The 24,059-nt window shown below is 37.9% G+C and overlaps 1 protein-coding gene across 3 annotated transcripts in view; it reads right to left on the bottom strand.

Moving 5' to 3' along the window:
• Positions 1–4,650: 4,650 nt before the first annotated feature.
• The window catches only part of NAP1L1 (nucleosome assembly protein 1 like 1), a 32,262-nt gene continuing 12,853 nt past the window's right edge, over positions 4,651–24,059 (bottom strand). Inside the window, exons 2-15 of one of the 3 annotated variants that reach the window (XM_075058074.1) lie at positions 22,513–22,547; positions 21,735–21,823; positions 19,046–19,148; positions 15,676–15,817; positions 15,131–15,211; positions 14,745–14,873; positions 14,169–14,240; positions 13,366–13,505; positions 11,406–11,551; positions 11,298–11,317; positions 9,914–10,036; positions 8,858–8,890; positions 8,342–8,450; positions 4,651–5,376 (exon numbers count right to left, since the gene is read on the bottom strand). In XM_075058074.1, the coding sequence (XP_074914175.1) occupies positions 8,388–8,450; positions 8,858–8,890; positions 9,914–10,036; positions 11,298–11,317; positions 11,406–11,551; positions 13,366–13,505; positions 14,169–14,240; positions 14,745–14,873; positions 15,131–15,211; positions 15,676–15,817; positions 19,046–19,148; positions 21,735–21,823; positions 22,513–22,529 (1,158 nt within the window). In that variant the 5' untranslated portion in view covers positions 22,530–22,547 and the 3' untranslated portion in view covers positions 4,651–5,376; positions 8,342–8,387. The remainder of the gene's footprint in view (positions 5,377–8,341; positions 8,451–8,857; positions 8,891–9,913; positions 10,037–11,297; positions 11,318–11,405; positions 11,552–13,365; positions 13,506–14,168; positions 14,241–14,744; positions 14,874–15,130; positions 15,212–15,675; positions 15,818–19,045; positions 19,149–21,734; positions 21,824–22,512; positions 22,548–24,059) is intronic. The other 2 variants (XM_075058072.1, XM_075058073.1) reach the window with 2 other exon arrangements.

Raw genomic sequence — 24,059 nt, 5'->3', positions numbered from 1 at the left:
AATTTTACCAGTGTTCTCCTGGGTAATGCATCTGCAGACAGCAGCTTGACACCAACTATCGACTACTAGTCTCAAAGCGTCCTAAACCCATCCGGAGTGACAATCCATAAGCATCAACATTTTCTCCATTACTGAGAAATGGCTAAAACAGGAAAAGGTCTAAGAGGGAAACCTAAGGCAAATATGAGCTGGTCATTGCTAGACAGAAGGAAAATTAGGAAAAAAAAGTAGCCAAGGGTTGAGAAATACATGACAAATAGATGTGCTGCAATGCATGATTAAAGCAATTAGACAATAAGTGGTTACTTCTTAAAGTATTTTCTTGACCTTTACCATCTCACAGTAATTTCACTGGAACTTGCTACTGACCAAACACTGAAGCACTCACTGAATCTGTGATCTGGGAGGCAGATGTTTCCTTTTATAAGCTCCATCTCACAGATACCTGTATATACCCCACAGTAAACCAGGCATAAATAGATGAAAGATTTACCGTAACTATCAACCACGCTGCCCCGGGCCTTAGCATTCCCTATAACCAACCCATGGCAGTACTAAAGGAACTGTGTGCAATGCACAGACTATTGGCTTTGCAGCTGCTCCAGCCTGGCTTTTTCAAAGTCCTTTGCACTTCAGAGATAGCCGTCTTCCAAAAACATTAAAAAGCACTTAAGCACACATTGTAGAGCAAAGCCAGCCTATAAGAGGGTTTAAAAGTTTCTCAGCTTTGACCACCAGAGTAAAACATGCTGCGAGTTCTGAATATACTGACTGCTTCTCACCAACTGCTGGGTAAACATAAGTTTGGGCGGATATTTGCAACACTTGGAGCATATAGAAGCAAAGCTCACAACAGCTAAGCCCTCTGCAGCTGCAGAGACAGCTCTTCTTGTCAACTCAGCACACTTCAGCTAGATACCTGTGAAAACAAGAAGAGCCCTTCTGCCACATCCCCACACTCCTTGTGCACCCACTTCTGGTACACACCAAGCAGACCCAAATGTGCAATAGCTTATCTTTTGCTCAGTGTGCTCTGCCTTGCCTGCTTTACTTGCTCTAATTTTCCTACAAAACCTGAGACACAGGCCACATGGAAGACTACAAGGTTTGAGCAGAGGTCTAACAGGAGGATTTGATGAGTGATGAGAAACCTTGTCCGACATGCCACGTGGACAAACTTCCAACTCCTCTTGATAGCGTACAGAAGACTTACTATTTTCAGTAGATGGATTTATGTTCCCTTTAGGTAAGCATTAGCAATTAAAAGTCTTTACTTCAACAACCTCTTGAAAACTTGCAGGGAACCAGTGCATCTCAAACAGAACTAAGCAGTTAAGAAATGAAACCCAGTGCGGTAGCAATGACTTCTCTGACCCGTACAATAAAGTCTTGGATTGGAGGAGGCTACATCTACAGAATGAAGGAGGAAGCACTGTAGAGCTGAGTCTACTTACTCCAACAGTGGTGTGGCTCTAGCCCCAACCTAGCAGGACATTAAGGCCACTACATACAGAAATGACTTCATTATCAGACTGACCCCTTTGTACTGAGGAGTTTAGCATTTTATTTCCTTAAGCCACTGAGTATGTCAGGACAATCCTCCTCCCCAACACAAGGCATCTGAGAGGCAACTGCTGCACAGACACCTTTGGAAATAGAAAATGTCTAGCAGACATTTGCAAAGAGATGATTAGCTTCAGTTCCCTATTAATTTCTGAATCAGGTCTTCAACAACAGGCCTTAAAACACAGTGCAAGTTTAAGTACCAGCTTGAAGACAAAGATGAACACATTCAACTCCTGCAGTTTTCTATATTTTGCTGTGGGTTTTTTTTTTTTTCATTTAACAAATAAAAACACATTGAAGTTAGAATATCTGCTACATAGCTTGGGAAACATCAGTTTCAAGAATCCAGCTAAGAATCTCAGCTTATGAAGCTAGTTAGCTGTAGAAGACATTGGTAATAAGCGTTGCTATGTCTAGTGTTTAAATAACCCAAGGTAACACTTCTAACTGCACCTGACATCACCCTTCTCCAGAATATAAAAAAAAAAAACAACTTACAAATGCTAAGCTTAAATCCGGTTTACTACTTTATTTTAGGATACTGAGTATTATTTTTTTAACCATTAACAAAGTTATACCAGAAGGAAAACTCTTTAGTGCCACTGTAATCTAATCTGCATTTGCTGAAAGTGTAGAACTACCAAGAAGCATCCCTCTCCATCAAGCATAAGCTCTGAGTACCCTTCCCTCTCATCCAAAGTCTCAGTTAATTCTCCTACCTCTTTCCTTACATTTTTCCCTAAGATAATTCTCCCTTCAATGCAGTAACCAAAACTGGACAGAAGACATCATTTACAGAGATCTTAAATTTTGGTGCAGTACTTCAACAACTGACCAAGAAATCGTATTTCAGTGACACATTTGCCTAGCCTGAACTTGTTAACAACAAGGTAACTTGTCTTCCTCAAATACTAAATGAACAGTTTTCTCTACAGCTGGTATAAATCCATGACAAGTGAAAAGAATGAATCAATACTCCAATCAGTGTTGAAACTTTAATGTTCCTGCTACACACTGCCTTTCAGAATTGCTAAACAAGAATGTCGTTGATCACAAAACTACATTAAGCACCAAAACAGTATTTATTTAACCGATGCCATAAGAACTGGCACCTCAATTTGTATGATTATATCCTTCCTTTTGCTGCAGTCTGGAGAGCACAAGAACTGCTGATTTAGAACTAGCAAGTCAATCTAGAAAGAAGCTTAGCAAAAAAATCTGTCAACAGAGATGGATTCATGGCTCTGGATCTTGCAGGCTGCAGGTGAGCTTTTGACATCTACCAACTCCCCTTTTCAAATATTGTATCCCGTTGTATGATATGAAGATATTAATGAGAAAGCAATCAAAACACAAGCCAAATTTCTTAAGAACAGTGACTTCTGAAATTCATCGGGCATCTTTTAACAGTGCTTTCTCTTTTTAAAATACAGTTGCCAGATGCCATTAGTAAAAATGGGCTAGATCTAAGTAAGGACTTCAGATACTTTTCATGCCCAAAAGTATTCATGACTGCTCAAGCTCATAACTTACCATCAGTTTAGTCTCCACATGCCCTGAAGCTCAAGTTTAGACTTAATCCTGGCAGACAAGCAGAGAAGAGACTAAGTGATACCCAAACACCTGGCAGGGTCAGTGCCTCAAAGGATAAGCATATTCTGTCAGGATTTACGTCATCACAAGAACACAGCCACATCTATTTTAACACACAGCTAACGGAGAATGTGATGTTAACCTTTCATTATTGTGTTTTTCTACACTGTGGGTTACTTGAAGAACACTTAAGAGCACAGCTGCAACAGTATTGTTTTATATACAGCTACAGATAACAAGAGCTCCTTCTCCCAGATCCATTAATATCTGGAGAGGAGAAAGATGAAGTCTGACAGGGATTCTGGAATTAAGCAGTGTGGTATTAAAGTCTTCAAGGACTAAAAAAATAAATTAAAAAGAATCAGTTTAGTCAGAGCACACTCGACCACCTTCCTCACACGGGGCTGAGGATTCAGAAGGGCATTTGGGATAAGCTTCATTCTGTATTACTTACCTACTCTCCAAACAAGAAACATACTAGAGAAACTCTTCCACCAGCCCCATCCTCATGTGGCTGTTGCCTCCTGCCTGCCCTGCTCTTTTCAAACCTTTAAACCTTTATGACTAAGTCACTATATCAGTGGTGAGAGGAGGACAAAAAAAAAAGTAGCTACTGCAGAAATAGATCCATGACTAGGCTGGACATTTCTTTCCAACCCTGTGAGGACCTTCCTTGTCCCTCAGAAAGTTATCTGGGTATTTGCTTAGAAGATCAGAACTTCTACAGTTATGTGAAGGAAAAAACTGCACAGAGTACAGTGGTATCTTACTGACTGGGAAAAGTAAAATGGAAGACATCAGTTCATAGCCTCTTCAAGCTGAGTGCATTCAAATCCACATCTCAAGAGCACCTCCACTGTTAGGCTAGAGGCAAGGTTAGTATGAGAAAGATCTTCTAGCCCACGTTTTAACTGACAATGAACGTCCAATATGGAAAAAGCACAAACCAGAATGTGCAAACATAAGCATAGCGAACAGTACATTAGGTGAGGAGAGAGGAATTCCTTGGGGTTTGTTTCCTCCTCTGTAGATGCTTGATACAGTGAGTACAAAGTAGAATACAGATAAGTGTTCTAGCACTCCCTTAGGCTGCAGGACAGATTTTGTTCAGGACAACCTAGATCTGCCTACACAGGCTGGAAATCCAAGGCACCTTTTTTGGCTCCAGATTTCATACTAATAACTAATGCCTTAGTCACATACAGCAATACCGAAGTCCTTTATCAGATCTAGCCCCACTTCTAAAAACTTGTCTTCTCAATATGGCAGTGTTGACCAATCACTGAAACACCTAGCTCAGATTCACAAGCATCACACTGCAAATGGAAAGTATGGATCAAACTTTCCAACTATTGTGTTTGTTTTTAAAATGCTGTATGATTTACTTCTCAGTAACTCTCAACTTGTGTCTAGTAAAAAGTGAACTGCAGCGTGAAAGATATGCCTTAGCAGTTTACACATGCAGATACAAACATTGTAATAAAACAAGACTAGCTTCTGAAAATACTAGGTTTTATTCACACCCCAGTGGTAAACAATAACCTTAATATGATGACTAGGTTTCTTTTGTAGATCACTATGTCACATAAAATACAAAACCCATAGCATAAACAAGCTGACAGTTATGAATGTTTAATGTGGTCTCGTTGGAAATTAAACAAGTTATACTAGTCTTCTCAAGTAGTCAAATTCAAAATGCATCATCATCTCCTAGTTAGTACAAGTCACTGCCATTTCTATAACAAAGTAATGAAGGCACAGCTAGTGCAAGCAGACTTAAACCCGTTCAAACTACTGGGCTGAAAAATACTTTGGTTGGTTCTTCAGGAGAGTTTCCTCTAAGCAAATATTGGTCTCAGTTAACAGTTCTGATAATCTTCACAGCTGCAGTCTAATAGCTACATGACAAAGACTTCACAAGAACCAAACTATGTAGCAATGAATTAACATTCATGCTTTAGGGGATTTACTGCATTCTACATATTGGCAGAAAATTATACTGTTAAAATGCTAGGTAGATTGAACCTACATTTTAAACTGGTTCTTATGTGTTTGATTTCTTTTTTTAACAAATTGGTTACTTAATTCTACCGAGATACAAAACATAAGGCTGTAAGTAACTAATAGTTGTGTTTAGGCTATTACAGTGCAGGTAATCCTCAAGGCCACATACACACTGCTTCACTGCTGCTTGCATTCTGCTGGGTTTTGATCCTTCTGTTGAGAAAAAAGGAAGCATCAGTTTACAGATATCAGTATTTTAAAAGAATTATTAATATTGCTAAGTATACTTTCTCAAGTTGCAGTATTCAAATTCTTCCTTCATCTTCTCCCTTAAAGTAATTGCCTAGTATTAGTAGTACTGCTGTCTTTGGATGTGGCAACACCCACAATGCATTTATTTTGGCTTTGTTAGTGTATAGGTATGCTCCAGAACAAATAAAAGTTCAGAGCTAAGTGTGGTGGGATACTCTGAAAGACACTAAAACTGGAAAAAGGAGGAGAGTTATGCATAGTAACAAAAAACCCAGCTCAGAAAAAGCATCCAGGCCTTCTACACAGTTTAAGGCAAAAGAAACTTCCTGTGGCCAGTAACAAGGGCACAGCCTTACTCCAAAATCCACTGTAGAGCAATGCATGACACACCAAATCATAGTATCTTCTTAACGCTCTGGAAACATCTTTTGCAATAAATTCCAGTTGTTAGAAAATTCTAACATGGAAAACTTCTTCTGTTCTATTGAAACAGACAACCAACAATATCTCACAGTAATACAGGAATTCAAGGAAAAGGCTTTTTGGGGGCAGAGTTTAGCTGCAAGTTTTACTCCGCTACCTTGGTCTGGGGTCTGGATAGCTATTCTAGGACCACAGTGCTTTAATAAATTCAGCTGGCTTTCAGCCTGTGATCAGCTTACAACTATTTATTCTTATGTCAATACACTATAGAACCACTACTGCCTCTAGCTCTTTGGCAGTTCTCTCTGAAACTGAGCATACAGTCTTGCCCTTTCTCAGTTCTGTTTAGCCTAGAAAAGCAATGTGAAATGGTAGAAATAAGAAGCCCATCTTGTAGCTCTTTCATTTTGATTTCAAAACTGTCTTTAATAGGAAGCAATTTGAATACATGATAGCAGATGAAACATCAACAGGCTATACATTTTGATTAACAGTTCTATACCCTACATCTTTCTAGGTACAATGCTAAGATTATGTAATTCTTTCAACAGTACTTTGATTGTAGCTCAAACCATCCCTTCTGAAAAATATGCTGCTTCCTTATTTGAAATTGCAAGCACATTTCACAGCAGGCATTTTTAGTTCACACAGACTTCATTTTCATGACAGCAACTTTCACCTACCACCATCAGATGCTTTCAGGTGGCCAAATGTGCCTTTCACTCAGATAGGAAAAGACTACAGATTGAGTGGCTCACAATCACTTTTCCAGCAAACTGAGCCTGACTAGTGATTTGCCCTTCCCATGGAATATGAAAGCTGCCAGTTGCTCTTCGCCTTTCACATTTTAGTACTTGGCTGTAGATGCATTCCTGAACATTGACTTCTGCTACCTCAAGCAATAAAAGACTTGCTATTATTTACCCTGAAAAAGCCTCAGTTTTGTACTCTTCTGGGAAAATCTGTGCCAGAGTCAGTGTACTGGGTTTGCATGGCAACGTTTTGGTAGCGGGGGGGCGGGGGCTACAGGGGTGGCTTCTGTGAGAAGCTGCTGGAAGCTTCCCCCATGTCTGATAGAGCCCATGCCAGCCAGCTCTAAGACGGACCCGTCGCTGGCCAAGGCTGAGCCCATCAGCAACGGTGGTAGTGCCTCTGGGATAATGTATTTAAGAAGGGGGAAAAAGAAAGTTGCTGTGGCACAGAAACTGCAGCCAGAGAGAAGAGTGAGAACATGCAAGAGAAACATCCCTGCAGACCCCCAGGTCAGTGCAGAAGGAGGGGAGGAAGTGCTCCAGGTGCTGGAGCAGAGATTCCCCTGCAGCCCGTGGGGAAGACCATGGTGAGGCAGGCTGTCCCCCTGCAGCCCAGGGAGGTCCACGGGGGAGCAGATCTCCACCTGCAGCCCGAGGAGGACCCCACGCCAGAGCAGATGGGTGCCTAAAGGAGGCTGTGACCTCGAGGAGAGCCTGTCCTGGAGCAGGCTCATGGCAGGACCTGTGGTCCCATGGAGAGAGGAGCCCACGCTGCAGCAGGTTTGCTGGCAGGACTTGTGATCCCCCACGCTGGAGCAGGTTTGCTGGCAGGACTCGTGATCCCCCACGCTGGAGCAGTCTGTGCCTGAAGGACTGCAGCCCGGGGAAGGGACCCACACTGGGGCAGTTCATGAAGAACTGCAGCCTGTGGGAAGGACTCACATTGGAGAAGTTTGTGGAGGACTGCCTCCTGTGGGAGGGACCCCATGCTGGAGCTGGGGAAGAGTGAGGAGTCCTCTCTCTAAGGAGGATGAAGCAGCAGAGACAACATGTGATGAACTGACCGTAACCTCCATCCCCCATCCCCCTGTGCCGCTGGAGAGGAGCAGAAAGAGAATTCAGGAGGGGAGCAGAGAGAGAATTCAGGAGTGAAGCTGTGCCTGGGAAGAAGAGGTTGGGAGGTGGGGTGTTGTTTTAAGATTTGGTTTTATTTCTCATTACCCTCTGGTCTGACTGGCAATAAATTAATTTTCCCCAAGTCAAGTCTGGTTTGCCTGTTATGGTAATTGGTTGAGTGATCTCTCCCTGTCCTTATCTCAACCCACAAGCCTTTTGTTGTATTTTCTTTCCCCTGTCTAGCTGAGGAGGGGGGAGTGATAGAGCAGCTGTGTGGTTCTTAGTTGCTGGCTGGGGTTAAACCATGACAGTCAGCTTGTGACAAGTTCCCAAAAACTGAACCTGGATTAGGCAGTTCTCCGCATGTCCTTACAACCATTATAGAACATTTTCATCATTAGCAGGAACTTGCTGCAAGACAAGTTTAGAGAAAACCAAGCCTGACTAATTTCAGTGCTCAAAGCCAAAAGTTACTTTTACAAAACGATTTTTGGAGAAAGAACTTTTTAAGAAATTGCTCTACCAATATTAGTCCGTCAGAACTGGTACTGAAACAGCCTCAGCCAAAACAATCACCATAGGAACTACTGATTAAGTACTTAAAAATAAAAAAAAAAAATCAAGATTTAACCTACATAAAATTTCAAGCGTGTATGCGTACACAAACTTCAAACATTCTTTTTAATTCCTTACTTTTGGGTCATAATCAGGATCATTTTCTTCATCTGCTTCTTCTTCCCCCTCCTGAAAGAAAGCACTTGTTTATATTTCTCTAGCTTATCCACATTCAGCTTCCTAAGCCACTTTCAAGAAAATGAAGATTAAATTATACTCTTAAATAGATTCATTACCACTTTAAGTTATGCAGATTGTATTAGCTTGCCCTCCACTAAGCACATCATCTTTTGATATCAGTTGCAACTTAATCTGTACGATACCTTAGGGTTGTCTTCATTTGGTTTGTTTTTTTTGTTGTTTGTTGTTTTCATTTAAAATATTCACCCTAGATCCACAAAATGATGTGTTGTATCTTACATTCATAAGTACTAAACTTAAATGTCCAAAGCATTCAAAAACTAAAGGAAATCTTATTCCAGAGAACAAACTACAAAAAGGGAAACTACTTAAATCAAGGCCATCTGTCAACTTACCTCATCATCTGCCTCTTCACCTTCTTCATCATACTAGGAGAGAAAATAAATGGTTTTGACAGTCATAAACGCAGCCATTTATGGCTCAAGTACAGCCAGATAACTCAAGTAGATGCCAGAGGCCACACTGTATTGTGCTCTAAGAGAACTTCCTATATCTGACAGATTTAAAAATGCTTTTTGCATCAGCATGAGCGATGTTCAATCTCTTAAGCTACACTCTGGCAGAGAAAACTGTCTACCTTAAGTTCCTCACATGCAACACTGGAAGAGCTTATTAGACTGTGATAAGACTTCTGGCCAGTAGGGTGTCTCAAAGCCTAAGGCAATCTGTACAGTTGGTCACTTCCCTCTTCCATCTTTCCCAGCCAAGGCTTTGGGCTAAGGCTACCATTTTACATTCTAAAAATTAATTTTAAGGCAGGACTTATCTATCTTAACTGTCAAACTGTCCTTGTTTGTGCAGAGGCAGGGAAGAAAAAAAAATATGTTACCCTTATAAAGTTCTGGGAGTTTGTGGTTTGTTTTTCAAGCTTAGCTACTTTAAAGCACTTAATTCAAGCTTTTGCAGAGCTTGCTTTGAATATTTTGGCATGCTTTGAATGTGCTTATCTATCATTTTCTAATAACAGTGTGCTCCTGAAAGGATCAAGCTTGAATCTCAAGGAACTTGGTAGCCCAGCATCAGTGTAAACACAAAGAACAGCGTAAGCAGCTAGAAAAATAGACTAATTTGTTCTCTGGCAGCTCATTACAGTTCTGTCAAAGTATTGGGTACGCCACCCTATGAATGCCTTATACACAAAGTGCTACTCAGACATCCTCCAAATGTTGAGCTTCTACCACTACTTTTTGCCACAAAACTCTGAAGTCACTACTTCAAAAATTAATTACTTTCACACTGCTCTTCACTGAACACTCTAGGAAGCTCAGCTGAAACTAACATTGATCTATCCCATTCTAAGGATATCAACATTATAAGTCAGAAATTACCCAAAGACTTTAAGCAGCATTATTTCAAAGTTTTTGAGCATTTTGAAAGAACATTATACTTACATCATCATCATCATCTTCAATAGCTTCTCCTGTAAAGTACAATACTGATCGGGGGACTATACGTTCACGCAAGAAGTGACCTATTTCAAAATCTGCAGCAAGGATTGCCTCAGCATCATCATCCTGCATAAAACAATATTATTTCCTAAACCATAAGCTGGTAACTACTTTTGACACAAAAACATGTTGCACAGATGATGTGGCCACATTTATACAAATCCCATGTGATGACTTTTTTGGTTCAGGACTTGCTTGATAGAATTGAAACCGTGGAGCCAAGTTTTACACTTTAAACAGCCTACCTGCATTATGCAGTGGCAGGTTGCTTCTTCAGTAAGCTTAATTACACAAAATTCTGCAGTTTTAAGTTTTAGTCTTCCCCCAGCCCCAACTTGCTTTTGTTCTAAGTAGAAAAATTGTTTAATAACTCCCATAGACTTCTAATTTGTATGCACAACACCCTTAAGAACTAAACACCAGCCAGGTGAGGCTACCTAATTAAAGATTTTACAAGCTACTTCTGATTCCTACAGTGTATCTCCTCCACGATTCCCATTAAACAAGTTATTGGGAAGCACCTGAACACCTGAAAATGCTCTCTGATCCAACCACAAGTTTTCATTCCTTTTGTTTACACCAAGTGTTCTGCTGTCTGCCATCTCAGAAGTTACCTTCAACTCAAAAGGCTGCTGTTTTGGTTTGGTTTGGTTTTTTTTTTCCAATTATGAACATACAGCTTTTGCTGTCCATGCCAACTGGAGTTCTAACAGCATGCTTCTGGAGGCTTTAATCAGATTTCCCACTCAAGCTGCATAAAGTATTCAGCACTTAAGTGTTTTTGGTAGTTTTTCTCTTTACAAAAACATGGCTTATTGCCACAGAGTTTTCTACTAGTGAGCACACAGAAGAATAGGCTTTTGCAGTTTTCTATTCTTGTTTTATCACTTTCTCCAAGAGTTAATAGCTTGGGAAATTTTTAACAGCATAAAATACAAACCACATACATGCAGCCATTAGAGAAGATCACCCAAACAATGCCCAAAGGGAGAGACTTAAAACACCACCCATTAGACCAAAGGCTAATAACAAAGATCACTACATTTGTACAACTGTTAACAATTCACATGGTAGCCTTCAGGAAGGATAAGCTGCTGAAGTTTACTAACCTGAATTCTACCATCCAACAACAAATACACCTTCTAATAAAGAAAACTCAAATAGATACTATTCATCACAAGTATTCTCAGTTAAATACAGAAACAGTTAAAGCTGAAGCTGTTTAACAAATTCCTAAACAATTTCAGCAAACATTTTGTATACAAAAGCATGAATTCTTCTCCTGGTGTTTCCCCTCCACCTCCATATTTTAAATAAGCCAACTTACCAGGTCTCCACTTTCAGGAACTGTAGAAAAAAAAAAAAGAGAAGAAACAAGTAAGTGAAGTACATACTACATTTAAAGTTAATGCAGATAAACTAATGTTCAGTTTACCTTCAGGAGGACTAAAGAAGTTGAAGAATGAGTCATTGGAAACAGTTTTTGTCACTGTTCTAACTGTTCCACGACCCTTATGCTTCTGCTTCTTCTTAATGGTTTTCAAAGTAACATTCTTTCCTTTTTTCCAGTCTATTTGGCAACTGAAGAGGAAACAAACAAAAAACCAACCAGCTGCAGCTTAATACTATTCCACTTGTTACAGGTATCTACTGAGACTATCACAACTACAATGAATACAGAGAATATAAAATATTAAGGTAGTATTTATTCAGTGCTATCTTTTCATTAGTTTATACATTGAGAACAAGAGTAACAGGTTCATTTTAAGATTGAAGTGTTTTCATCCAAAACTTTCTCCTTCCCCACTCAATCTCTGAAATAATTACCAATTTTCAATAGCTACCAAGTTCTACCTACTTTCCTATCAAAGAATAGCATCACACCATTTTTAGAGCTACCTATCCATTATAAAGTAATGTCATATTTAGTCACGTTAGTAGTATGCCATGGTTTACCACATATTGTAATCAGCAAGTCTTTAAAATAATACATCAAGCAGGTGTGTAGATTTTGGTTGGTTTTCAGTTGTTTGTGGGCTTTTTGCCTTTTTTTGCTTGTTTTGTTTTTTTGTTTGGTGGGGGTTTGCTGGGGTTTTTTTGTTTGTTTGTTTTGTTTTTGTTTTTTTTTCTAAACTCTGTCCTGTTTACAGAGCAAAGTCATTCCCACAGGCTTGTCTCACACTCACAAAGAATTTCGGGGACATTAAGTGAAGAAGTGGTATCAATAAGACTGTTTGCATTTGCAGAAGTTTCTGATTAGATTCCTTTAAAGACTCAAAGGAAGGGGGTGAGTTGCTTTGGGATAAGAAGAGACTCTTAGTTAAAACACAAAACAAGGGCTAGGAATAAATCACTTTCACAGAAGCGGAGTGTCATGTTACAGTGATCTCTGCCAGGATTTATGCTTTTCAAAAACAGCCCAAACTGAGAAAGACAAACAGTTTGATCAAAGCTACTCAAGCATTTAAGATTAAACCTTATAGGACATCTGCAGAAATATATTATATTAAGTGACTGGGAAATGAAGTGGTAAATAGAAGTCAGTATCAGTAACTGCAGATTAATATATGGGTAAAACCAACCCTGACTATGCAGTGATAGGCTGTAAATTAGTTGTTATCACTCAGAAGAGCAGTCAGAACATTAAAGAGACATTAACACAAAAGCAACTGAACAGGCCATGATGCATAGAGCCCTGATCTACCCATAAGGTTAATTACACACAACTCTGGTTTCTCTCCTCCTTCTGTTTACAAGAAGAGACACATACAGAATAAAGAGATTATTTAGTGTGAGGAATAACAGCTAATTTAAAACAAAAGACATCACTGAGAAAGAAGTGTGACAGCTCTTTAAAACCATGAGAAACCTGGAGTTAATAGGAGATGACTGTTCTCCATTTCTCAACTAGATCAACTGAAAGACACTTAGAGGCAAACATTCAACACTTATAAAACAAACTGGACAAACTGCAATATAGGAAGTAAAACTGAACAGACTTCCCAAAATGCTGCATGTCAGAAAAATAAAAAGATTTTAAAAAGTGATCAAACAAATTTTGAAAAAAGCTATTAAGGCCTACAAAAAGATAACATGATCCACCTTCCAATTCAGCCTTAGTGACGGCAGAACAGTATTTCTAGATAAATACCGATTACATTTTTTTATTTATGTGCATATATAATATATGCTTGTAAGTTATATAATATAAAATATATAGTTTTATATATTGTATTGAAGTTACTGAACAACACTAAAAAACTCAAGTTGAACCCAGTGGTTTATTAAGTAGCAGTATCTTTTCCAGTACCTTCCCAAGACGCTCTAAGTCTACAGCTGGATAGTGCTAAGGAAGAAACTGTTACATGGCCTTGAAGTTATTTATTGGCACTTACCCTGTACAACCCATGATTTCTGGTCCATCAAAGGAGAAGGGATCAGAATCATCTGGCTCTGACCTCATTCTATACGTCTTTGTCAATACTTCATTTGTGAAGTAGTCATTTGGTTCAAAATGAAATTCTAATGTGAAACTCTTAAAAAGAATTGCAGAGCAACAACTTTAGCAATTTAGCAAAGCATACCTTTAATTTCTACATACCTAAAATCCAAACCCAAAAATACACATGCAATGGAATATATCCATCTCCTCCGATATTGAAGAGGTGCACATATGCAACTTCTTCTAGAATTTGCTGCCCAAGTTGTACATTAAACCTTCAAATGTCTTCATTTACCATGTTGATCTTGTGCTTTTTAGTTAATATACCGCTTGCAGTAATGACACAAGATCTCCCAGTGTACAGCTGTCCTGGTGCTAACATATAGAGAGAACTAAATTTAAAATTTTAAAAAACTTAGCAAGCTATCTGATTTCTGGCAAGGAAATTATAACCTATTATAACAGTTATACAAAAAGTACCTGAAGGTATCAAAATGTAAAGGTGAAACTGAGTCATCAGATATTAAGCCCAAGTTATTAACTTGTCAGAATTTGAAGGTTAAATTAAGTATAAATTCATTCACATGGTACTGCAAGACTAGTACTAGTCCTTGTACTGTTTTTCAGAGGACTAGAAGCAGCTGCGTATTTCTCATGATTGCCGTAAGACAATTGGCTATCACAGATCATGCTATTAATATACAAATAAGTCTGAAGATAACACAGAAGTAATCTTGTTTAATAGGTTAAACTAACCATAGGCTGTCCAACTTCTGAAAATTTCACTTTTATATCTTTTAAGTGTTTCAGGATAGGTTCATCATGTTCCTGTAAAGAAAACACAGTTTATTCCATTTTCATAACATTAAATTGTACACAGATTTAAGACCCTGCAGAGATAAAATGCCATATTTAGAATGAGTTTTACATAGGACGAGAACCTTGTTACAGCACTGAAGCATTTTCACGAACATGACCAGCAGATGGCAACAATGGCTGTACAGGGTTTCCACTGCAGTACGCAGTCTAAATCCGTGCAAACACCCAGTACAATTTTTAGCAGTATCTAGTACACATCTCATACACACGCTGCTGTAAGCACATAAAGTGCTTATTAGTAAGATAAAATAAGTTCAGCAAAAAACACAGTAAGAAGGTATTTCAGAGTGCTCTGTGCTCTCAGTTGAATAAAGTACCACAGATGACATCCAAGTACTTGTTCCATTTTCGCTCTCCAGACACATCAAGTAATGTACTGTTTTCTACCCCTTTCTTAAAGACACTTGGATTAAGTACTAACACAACTTTAAACAAGCCTGGACCACCACCTACCTGAACCATATCACTGAGCAAGTCCACATTCTTGAATACTGTCAGCCAAAACTCAGGAATTCCTTTAGGGTCTTCTTTTTCTTCATCTTTTTTTTCCTCTTCAAGCTTGGCTTTCTCTTTCATTTCCTCCTTGATAGAATATATATGTTAGTTTTTCTTCATTTTGAAAGAGTGCCCACAAGGTTTGTTAACAGTTTTAAGTTGACACCAGTACAGATTAAGGTTCATGTGCATGCTTTAAGCAATCATTAAGAATTATTATTGTTGTTATAAACAAGTAATCATTATGTACCCAATTTTATTTTTTTTTAAACTTTGGTTACTGTATTGAATCTTGTTTCATGCCAAAGCTTGAGATATTGATGAGAGCTGATTAAGATACTCACTGAAATTTCTTCTTCAGCATCTGCTTTCCATTCACATTCTTCCTCTGTAGGTTCATAAATTGCATTGATGATTTCACTTCGCTGGAAGATTAAACCAAGAATATTTTCACATTTCCTAGTCATGGCAACCAGCAATGCCCTAACCACTAATTTCCTAATCCTCAAGTTACACAATTAGTAATACATTAACTATTTATCAAAACTTTTTCTTCTAGCCCTACAAGGCAACTAAACAGTTACAAGCTTTTCAACACACTAAAATAAGCACCAAAGGTAACCAGAAAGGTTACCATATCATCTGACATCTGCTCAACTAACAAGACGAGGGCTGGTATTATTGAAGTGATTTTGGTAACCGTGGAACAGACTGAACTTTTATCCCCCGTAATCTTAGTTGATATTCACATGGATAGTAAAATTATCAACTGAATTGAATGGGCACATACGAGACCAAAGTACTTCAGAACATGCACAAACTTTCAGTTTATATTCCCTTGTGTTTTAGCTAAAGCTTATAAGTACAAATCAGATTAGCATTAAAATACCTTGTCAAATAAGGGCTGATAGAGAGCAGCATACTTTCTTTCCAGCTCATGAACTTCCTCATAGAACTTCGCTTCTATCTGTGCACATTGAACTTGAAGGTTCTTGAGAGCATTCACACGTCTTTTAACAACTTTAGGCAAGCTGAAAATTCAGTGACAGAACTGTTACTAACACTGCATTCTAAGCACATACTGACCCCTAACTTAACCAGTCCCCTTGCAAGTTAACCAACTTGCATCAAAACAGATTTTACACTCTATTTGAAGCTTTAGAAAGCTGTACAAATCAAAACTATGACCCACTCCACCATGCAGATTGAAACTGTTAGCACAGGCTCTTAAACCAAGGTTTACCTCGGTCAGAACCAGAGTATTCCAAACACCTGGGTCAATCATGAGACAAACTTGCACAATAAAACTTCACACTAAAACCAAGTTTTACATTATTAATGAGCAGCATAGTAAATTCATATGATTGAGCATAATTAAGAAATTAAGGTCTTATCATTAATTGGCTTGGTTTTATGAAAGAAAGTTCAAGACAATTGAGTTATTCTTCGCTAAGGAAGTTAATCTTCAAAATTCAAATTTTTGTTTCACTGAGGAAAGCAGCTGGTACTACTGTCTTCTAACGTATTAACTGTCACTCTCAAAGTGAGCCAGAACTGTTTTGCTTAATGAGCCACTGTATTACACATGTGCAAAAGGAAAGCAAATAATGCAATCTTCATTATAAATACTTGTCAGCTACAACTCTTTAATACTAGTTTCACTTTAGTAAACTACACCAACACAGACTTACTGTTGGGACAGAAAGTCACCTATATCAAGGCTACTGGTGAGATTCATGGGGCAGATTGCTGACAGCCTCCATTGCCAGTGAGGTGGCCCAAACCCCAGCATATGGCCACAGAAGTTAACATAGTAAACTTCCCATATTTATTTTATTTAAGCAGTTGTGCCACGTTATTTAGAACACAGTAGTACACAACTGCTTTTAATTGTTAGGACCAGCTTCAGGTTAGAGGAAATAGCCAAGAATGCATTAGCTTAGTTGAACACTGAAGGTTCATATTAATTACTAAAGCTATCTTACTTCTAATTAGGTAGGATAAGTACATGTTCCAACATCCTTGTTCACTTTAAAATGCAGACAGAACCCTTCTCCCTGACAGCTTTATGCTCAACACGAGTATACTACTTCTGGTTACTAAGATAATATGCGTATCACCATTAAATCAACAATTCCCTTAACCTTCCAATTTGGGCAGAAGTACATCTACTACACAAACTATCAAAACTGCTTGAATTTAGTCATGTATGCTCATAAAGGGTGATAACATTCTTGTTACTCTGACATTTTTCCAGGAGTTAGTCAAGTTAATCATTTGCTGTAATTTTATCTTCAAGTACAATATCAGAACTAGCAGCAACTTAAGTGGCAAGTTCAGTTAGTTCAAGAAAAAAGCATTAAGGAAGAAAATTAGTATGACCACACAAATAAATCATACAACAATTGCCCACTTCATGCCACATGCATATATCTAGACTTAAGAGTACTGGTCCTAGCAATTGCATATAAAGCACTATGAAATTTCTAAGAGGTAGTGCCATATATGCAGCATGTCCAACTCTTATGTCAGAGTAAAGACTTGATTAGAGAATCTAGAATCTTTTGCATGTGTCAGAGCTACACTTCATTACAGACCATGCCAACTAGTCCAAATTTCACAGTTTGTACATCCACTACCTTTATAAACTCTATGTTTTAAAAAAAGAAAGGTAGTTTCATGAAAGAGACAGCTCTTACAAAGTAAATCCAAAATGGAGAAGCAGATCAAGAAACCTGAACTGGACTGCACAAGTACAACAATGGCAAGTAAAACCTGTTGCTCAGAATACAAGCCATTAGCAAAAGTTATGATTATACAAGAACACAACCTCCTGTAAGCAGCTGAGGGAAATTCTACTCTATGAAAGTAAGTTTCATTAAAATTATTGTGGCCAGACACAGGTGAAGAGGTAAGTTATTGGATGGCTGCCAAGCAATTAGCATATTCTAAGCCTGAGCAGACAGATGCTTTCCTGGAACCTCTTTACTTTCCTACCACCTTATGCACCTAGTTCCTTAAGAGCCCACATAACAGGCCCACATAATCCCAGATTCCTACTGACTTCTGTGCCATCTCAGTGTCTAGACTCTGTAGACAAATAAGCTCAGAATAACACTTGGGAAGGTGTGTAAGAGGCACCTGTGAAGTATGGTTAAGTCAGCATGCGTATGTTGAGAAAGTGCACACTCAAGTTACACACATTTTCCAGTTATTTTCATACTGCAAGTTAGGTAAGAGTTTGGTACAATGGCAAAGTTGCAATGCTTTTGTAATCAAGAATGCACTACTGTACTTGGAATTGATGAAGAAATGGTACAGTATCTTAGAGAGCAGCTGACTAGAAGAATGCCATGTAAATCAATGTTACCACTTTTGTTCACTTCTTAGATCAAGGACCTGAAAGATTAGTAGAGGTTAATTAATATCTGTTGAAAACCAGAAGAAAAATATTGGGTATAGAATGCCTGTAGTGTACAGTATCTAGAAAAGAAAGAACCTGGGTACCCCTTTGCCTCCATGCTCTTTCTTGGGCCAGTATTTATTAGGGAAGGCTGTTAGTTAAATGGGCTTTTCTTCCATGCTATCATCTGTAACAGGAAAGCAGTATGAGTAGGAGCAGCAGCAGCAATGCCTGTTACTCAGTAGCTGCCCCAGTTCACGTCAATAGCAATGTAGGACCCTATCACAGCAAGACAGTTGTATGCTTTACAGTTCTCGTGGATGTGGTGAAATGTTTGTACACAACCAGAAATTACATAAGAGAGCCAGAAAATTCTATCTGTTAAAGAAAATTTTAACAATATATTGTCGCAAGTTTTGATACGCAAGACAACCACATGAAGTACAGATAGAACATTCCTAATTTTATTAGCTACTGGTTACTACACTCTAACCAAAAAAATACTATATTAGAGACATTAGGTCTCTAAGTATTTGTCCATGCTTAAGATAACTGATGTTTCATGATTAAGGCAAAGCTACAAAACACATTCCAAGTAGCAGGCAAGTATCTTCTGAAAGTGCGCCATATTGTAACTACAGGGGACAGGGTCAGCCACTGAAAATATTTCAGCATTCTTTTCTTCATAAAAGCCCAAATAAAAACTCTTCAATTCTCAGATGCACTACAGACTATATTAGTCTTCCTGCTATCTGAGCAGCACAGTGGTTTATGACTATTAATGCTACAGACAATAGTGTTCAGAAAGCAAAAGAACCATTTATACTACTCTGCTCATACTGAACAAATACCATACCTTTCTATATATCCTGTAGATGTTCCTACCAGACCATCAAGTCTCTCCTGAAGGGCTGCAAGAATCTGAGGATTCTGCATCATCTGCACAGTCAGCTGCCGAGCTAAATTGAAGAAGAAAATTATGTAAGTGCAAAGTGCACCTTTTGGACTAATCTTGAAAGAAAAGTTACTTAAATACTATGAAAGAGCAGTAAATTTATTATATATACACTTGTAAATAGAAATATAGGCAAAGAAGTATTTCAAACACCTCTCCATCTTGGAAGCATGCATCAAAGCCATCCTATTCTGAACATGGGGACAGCACCTGGATTAAAATGACCACTATTGAGCAAGCTGAGCTCTTCTGTTAAAAGGGAAGATTTTATGTGACGCCCCTAAAAGCAACAGTTTTGCCTTGACTGCTTTTATTTTGAAGCCATTACGGAAAGGCAACGTAGAAGAATTTGCGCTTTTACTTTAAGAGGGGAATAAAAATTGGAAATGGGATTTTCATTCCATTTTAGGTAAATGGAAAGAAACAAGACAGTTTCAGACTTGGATTTAAAACTGCTTTACAAATCTACATTTACCTCATTTTTCCTGCAAAAGAATAAATTATTCATCAGAACAGTCTGACATTATTGACTACAGAATATCAGTACTAGGTCCTTGAAGTTTATCATCTACATCTTTAGAAAGCACTTTGTCCAAATGGGAAACCTGTTTTAAACTACAACGTAGAAGTACATTTAAAAAACATACAAATTCCTAGCCTAAGTGTTCTCGTTATCCATATTAACATCAACCTTTTTACCCCTCCTCAAAATCTGTGCCTCAACCTGCAGAAATTAATTTCACAACATCATATTTTTAGTAAGAATTTATGATCAGTTTTTATCATGCTGTTTTGCTTTCCTCCCCCTATCCTAAACATATGCAGATAGGCAAACAAGTACTTTGCATTCCTTATGAGATACTAGGTTTATATAGCATTCTTCTGACACCTTCAAATTAGAGTGAAGCTTTTGAATCCTTGATACACAAAGCTTTTGGAAATGGCATACCATTTTTCATTTCCATGCCCTTCATTGCAGTAACCACATGTGAATATTCTCTCCCACTTTTATGTCCTAGCACTGAAATTACATGCTGAAAAGTTATGTTCCAAGCAACATCCAAAAGTCTTGTTTCTCCATAATCACTGCAATCAGTTTATATTTTAGCAGTAGAAGCTGCAATTACTTCTTAAAGGTACTACCTCACATTAGTCAACACTACTCCTCTTGTCAAGGTATCTAGTTTTCTCTGCTCCTACTATTCATTAGTCTTTCCTATACACTTGAAAACCTACTCAATTTTGCCATTTGAGTATGTTGCCAGTTACTTTTTAATACCAAATCAGTATACACATCACACACATGGTATGCCAATACCAACAGCCTCATCTCCTCAAACTGAAATCCAACCACATATTCTGTTTTGCAAGTTCTTGGATCCATGAACACTATTTCTTCAACGAGCTTTCTTCTAAAAGCATGAGTGCTTTACTTGGTGTCCACAGAAGGACCTCTGACATTTAAAAATTGAATTATCTAGATTAAAAAAAGGTAAATCAGCAAAACCTACGGAAAAATTGTGCATGAAAAAATATTAGAAAACTAGACAAGCAAGAATTACATATGTAAAAGAACTGCTTAACACTGTGTCAAGTTTCCCTACTACTGAAGCATGTTTCTGATTTATAAAATCCAATTTTCCTCCAAGATTCCTATAGTATAATTTCCCCTCAGATCCTCATCTACAATAGCTGGGATTAATCACTAAAAATACACATTAATAATCTCAAGGTTCCTTTGGGACACCTGAACGCTTACCATTTAATTATTGTAAGCTATTCTTCAACTGACCAGTGTGTTCCACAGAATTTTGCATTACAGTTTTGAAAATACTTTTTCCAATAGATATAGCAAAGCCTCTAACATCATTCTGAGCAAAGTTATCCTGCTTTTCTTTAGTGTTATTATTCTGTTCAAGTAATCACATAATGTGGCACTATCACAGCAGTCCAAATCATTTTATTGCAGAGATTATCAGTTATTTCTCTTTTGGCTCTTCAGATTCTATCTGTGCCCCCAGCCTTTAACTACAAAGCATAAGTAAGACTGTTCAGCACAGAGAAAACAAGTATTCTGATACATATTCAGGTTTTTTTGTTGAGGGAAAAAAAAGAAGGATTTATTGGTTTTAAGAGTGGTAACACTAAGAGTGATTTTTGTTCTGTTCACAAACAACTCCGCACCAAATTACTAAGCAACTGTTCAAAAAATAAGAGATACACACACATATGTATCTGAATTTTTTTCTACCCAAAGCCTCACATTTTTAAAGCTTTTAGCTGTTGTTAGTTTTGAAACATTCTAGTCACATACCCACAACAATCCTTTCTTTTCCAATTACACATCCTTACAGGGGGCCAGTGCTGCCTGAACTGGTACTAACCATGACCAAAATGAGTGACTGCAGACAACTATTAAAAAAAACCACCACACAACTGGAAAAAAAAGTCCTTGCTTCAGAATTTAAATACAGTCATGCATCAGCAGTTATGCTTTGCCATTTCCTATTATTTTAAGCAGTAAACCCTTTTTTTAACACATTAGAAAGCACATATGCAGCTGCTTAGAAACTCTTGTTTACAACATTACCTTTGCTGTTGGCATCTTCACCAGTTTCTTCTTCTTCTACCTCTTCAACATCTTCCATATCTTGTTGATCAAGTTCAGACTGTTCTTTGCTATTAGGAATATTCAATAACAGCATCAAGAAGTTAATTTTATAAAATACTATAATGACCTTAAAGAGCTCAAATTAGAGATCATCTGGATAGAAGCAAACTATTGCATCAGTTTTGACCTATGACAAACTATAAGTCTGAATAGACAAAGCCAAATTTGTCTTCATGGATTCAAGTTTCACATTTGACAATCTCAGAACAGTCTGAAGAACTAGCAGCTTTCCAGAATTCTGAAGATTCCTTTTTACAAAAGGATTCTTTCAGCCTCCTTCTGCTCTACACATTCCCTTTGTTAAGATGTGCAGGCCTTGAGAACTGAGGGTAGGTTTACCTGAACTATACTTTGAATGCTGCAAAATATGAGCATTCAAAGTATAGAAAAAAACCACTACATACAGTGAAAGAATACTAATGGGCAGTACTATCAGCTTTTCCCCTCCAGAATTCCAACTAACACAGTAAGTTGACTGCTGCCTTGTCCCAGTTTTAGATTTACTTACAATTAGTATCCCAAGCCCAACTGGCATGAGCAACTCAAGCTTTTCTCCCACATGCTATAAACCTCACATCCTGCCACAGTGCCAAGATCACTACCCAGACCCTGTCTATCAAGTGTCTGGAGATCACAGCCACCTGAAGTACAGCATAGGACACAGTCAGAGCTTCAGTAACCTACAGATTTTACTTACTTGTCTATGTCTGCCATTCTCCTGGAATTCAAACCCTAGAGGAAGAAAACAAAAATGTAAGAAGTGCAGCACTAGACTTCACTTACAAGGTCTACAGGCAAGTGCCATAATACTAAAAAGGAAAGAAACACAAACCATGTTAGCTTTAAGACACAGGATAAATACATATTATAGTCTGAAGACTGGCATATCTCCCATGCGCTTTTTGAGATCTCATTCTAAAGTATACAGAAATACTGAAAAGCTTTGTCCTGGTTTAGAATCAATAGATCTACTCATATAAATTTAAATAGCAGCAAAATGCTATGTTGCATTTTGTATCATAGGACTGTATTAATATCACAGATTGAAAACTAGTCCTGTCTAAGTTTAAAAGCGAAATACAACCTGAGAAAAACTGAAGCAAAAAGCGTGCTAGAACCCTTTTGGTAACCGTTTACTCATTTCCAGCACGTAATTGCAGACAGAGGATACTTATAGCTAAATCAGTTTGTTTTAATACTAAAGACACTTTCTTGTGGATTTACTTTTAATCCCAACTTACAAACCCAATCCAAGTAGTTCCTCAGAATACCCACAGAATCGCAATATTTAAAAAAAACTGATGCCAGGTGCCAAGGTATTTAATATGACTAATTTCCATGTCCTGAATGATCAGAATTTTCTTAATTAAGTATCTCAGTATCATCAAAAACACATTCCAGACAGCAACTACAAACCTTATACGTTGAGACTATTGCAAATCTTGCATACCATGAAGCACCTATGTTCTCAAATGTATTACAAGATGAATAATATTTTCCACCAGCAAAACAGTACTTAGGCGTCTAGTCTCCAAAAAGATGTTTCAGGTAGCCTGAAGTCAGAGACAATACCACACACAAGAAAACACTGTCCCATTACTGCCATCTTAGGTCCAATGGTTCAGGAGACACCAACTACCAAGAATAATTCAATGGCCCAGGAAGCATGGAAACCACTGCTTTAGAGTCCCCATTTTAGCTGCTGTCCAGTAAGGTGAACAAATTCAAGTTTTCTTCAAGAAGTTCAACTCCTTATAATGAATTCCAATGAGAATTTTAGTCAAAAGTTTTGGAGGTGTGTGTTCAAGAGAAAAAAATGAAAATTGCATTTTATCGTCCAAAGTGTGTAACGCAAGAGCACAATGCCAGTAAGATCAGAATATTAACAGTCAATATGAAGAGACATGTTAGAATCTAAACCTCAGAATTTAACACCTCCATTCTACGTAAATATGATCAAAGCATTTTCTGGTGTCATTAACTAGTTCCCAAGAATTACATGGAAGGAAATAGCTGATGTCTCTATTTAGGACCACAGCTTTACAGTGCTAATGAAGTATTTAGGGGACTGCACGTAATCAAAAATGTTCAATTCCCTAGTATGCTGAAAAACTAGAGAACCAACTACTTGTCCATCTATTTCAGAAAAATAGTACGGTATTTGCTATTAAATAGAATGGCAGCACTTCTGTAAAATAAAGGACATCTAACAATTCAGTAAGAAATCAAAGAGTTCCAGTAACA

The sequence above is a fragment of the Buteo buteo genome, chromosome 26 (assembly GCF_964188355.1).
Source record: "Buteo buteo chromosome 26, bButBut1.hap1.1, whole genome shotgun sequence".
NCBI lineage: Eukaryota > Metazoa > Chordata > Aves > Accipitriformes > Accipitridae > Buteo > Buteo buteo.
The sequence above is the reverse complement of the archived record's forward strand: the minus strand, read 5'-3'. Positions and strand labels throughout refer to the sequence as shown.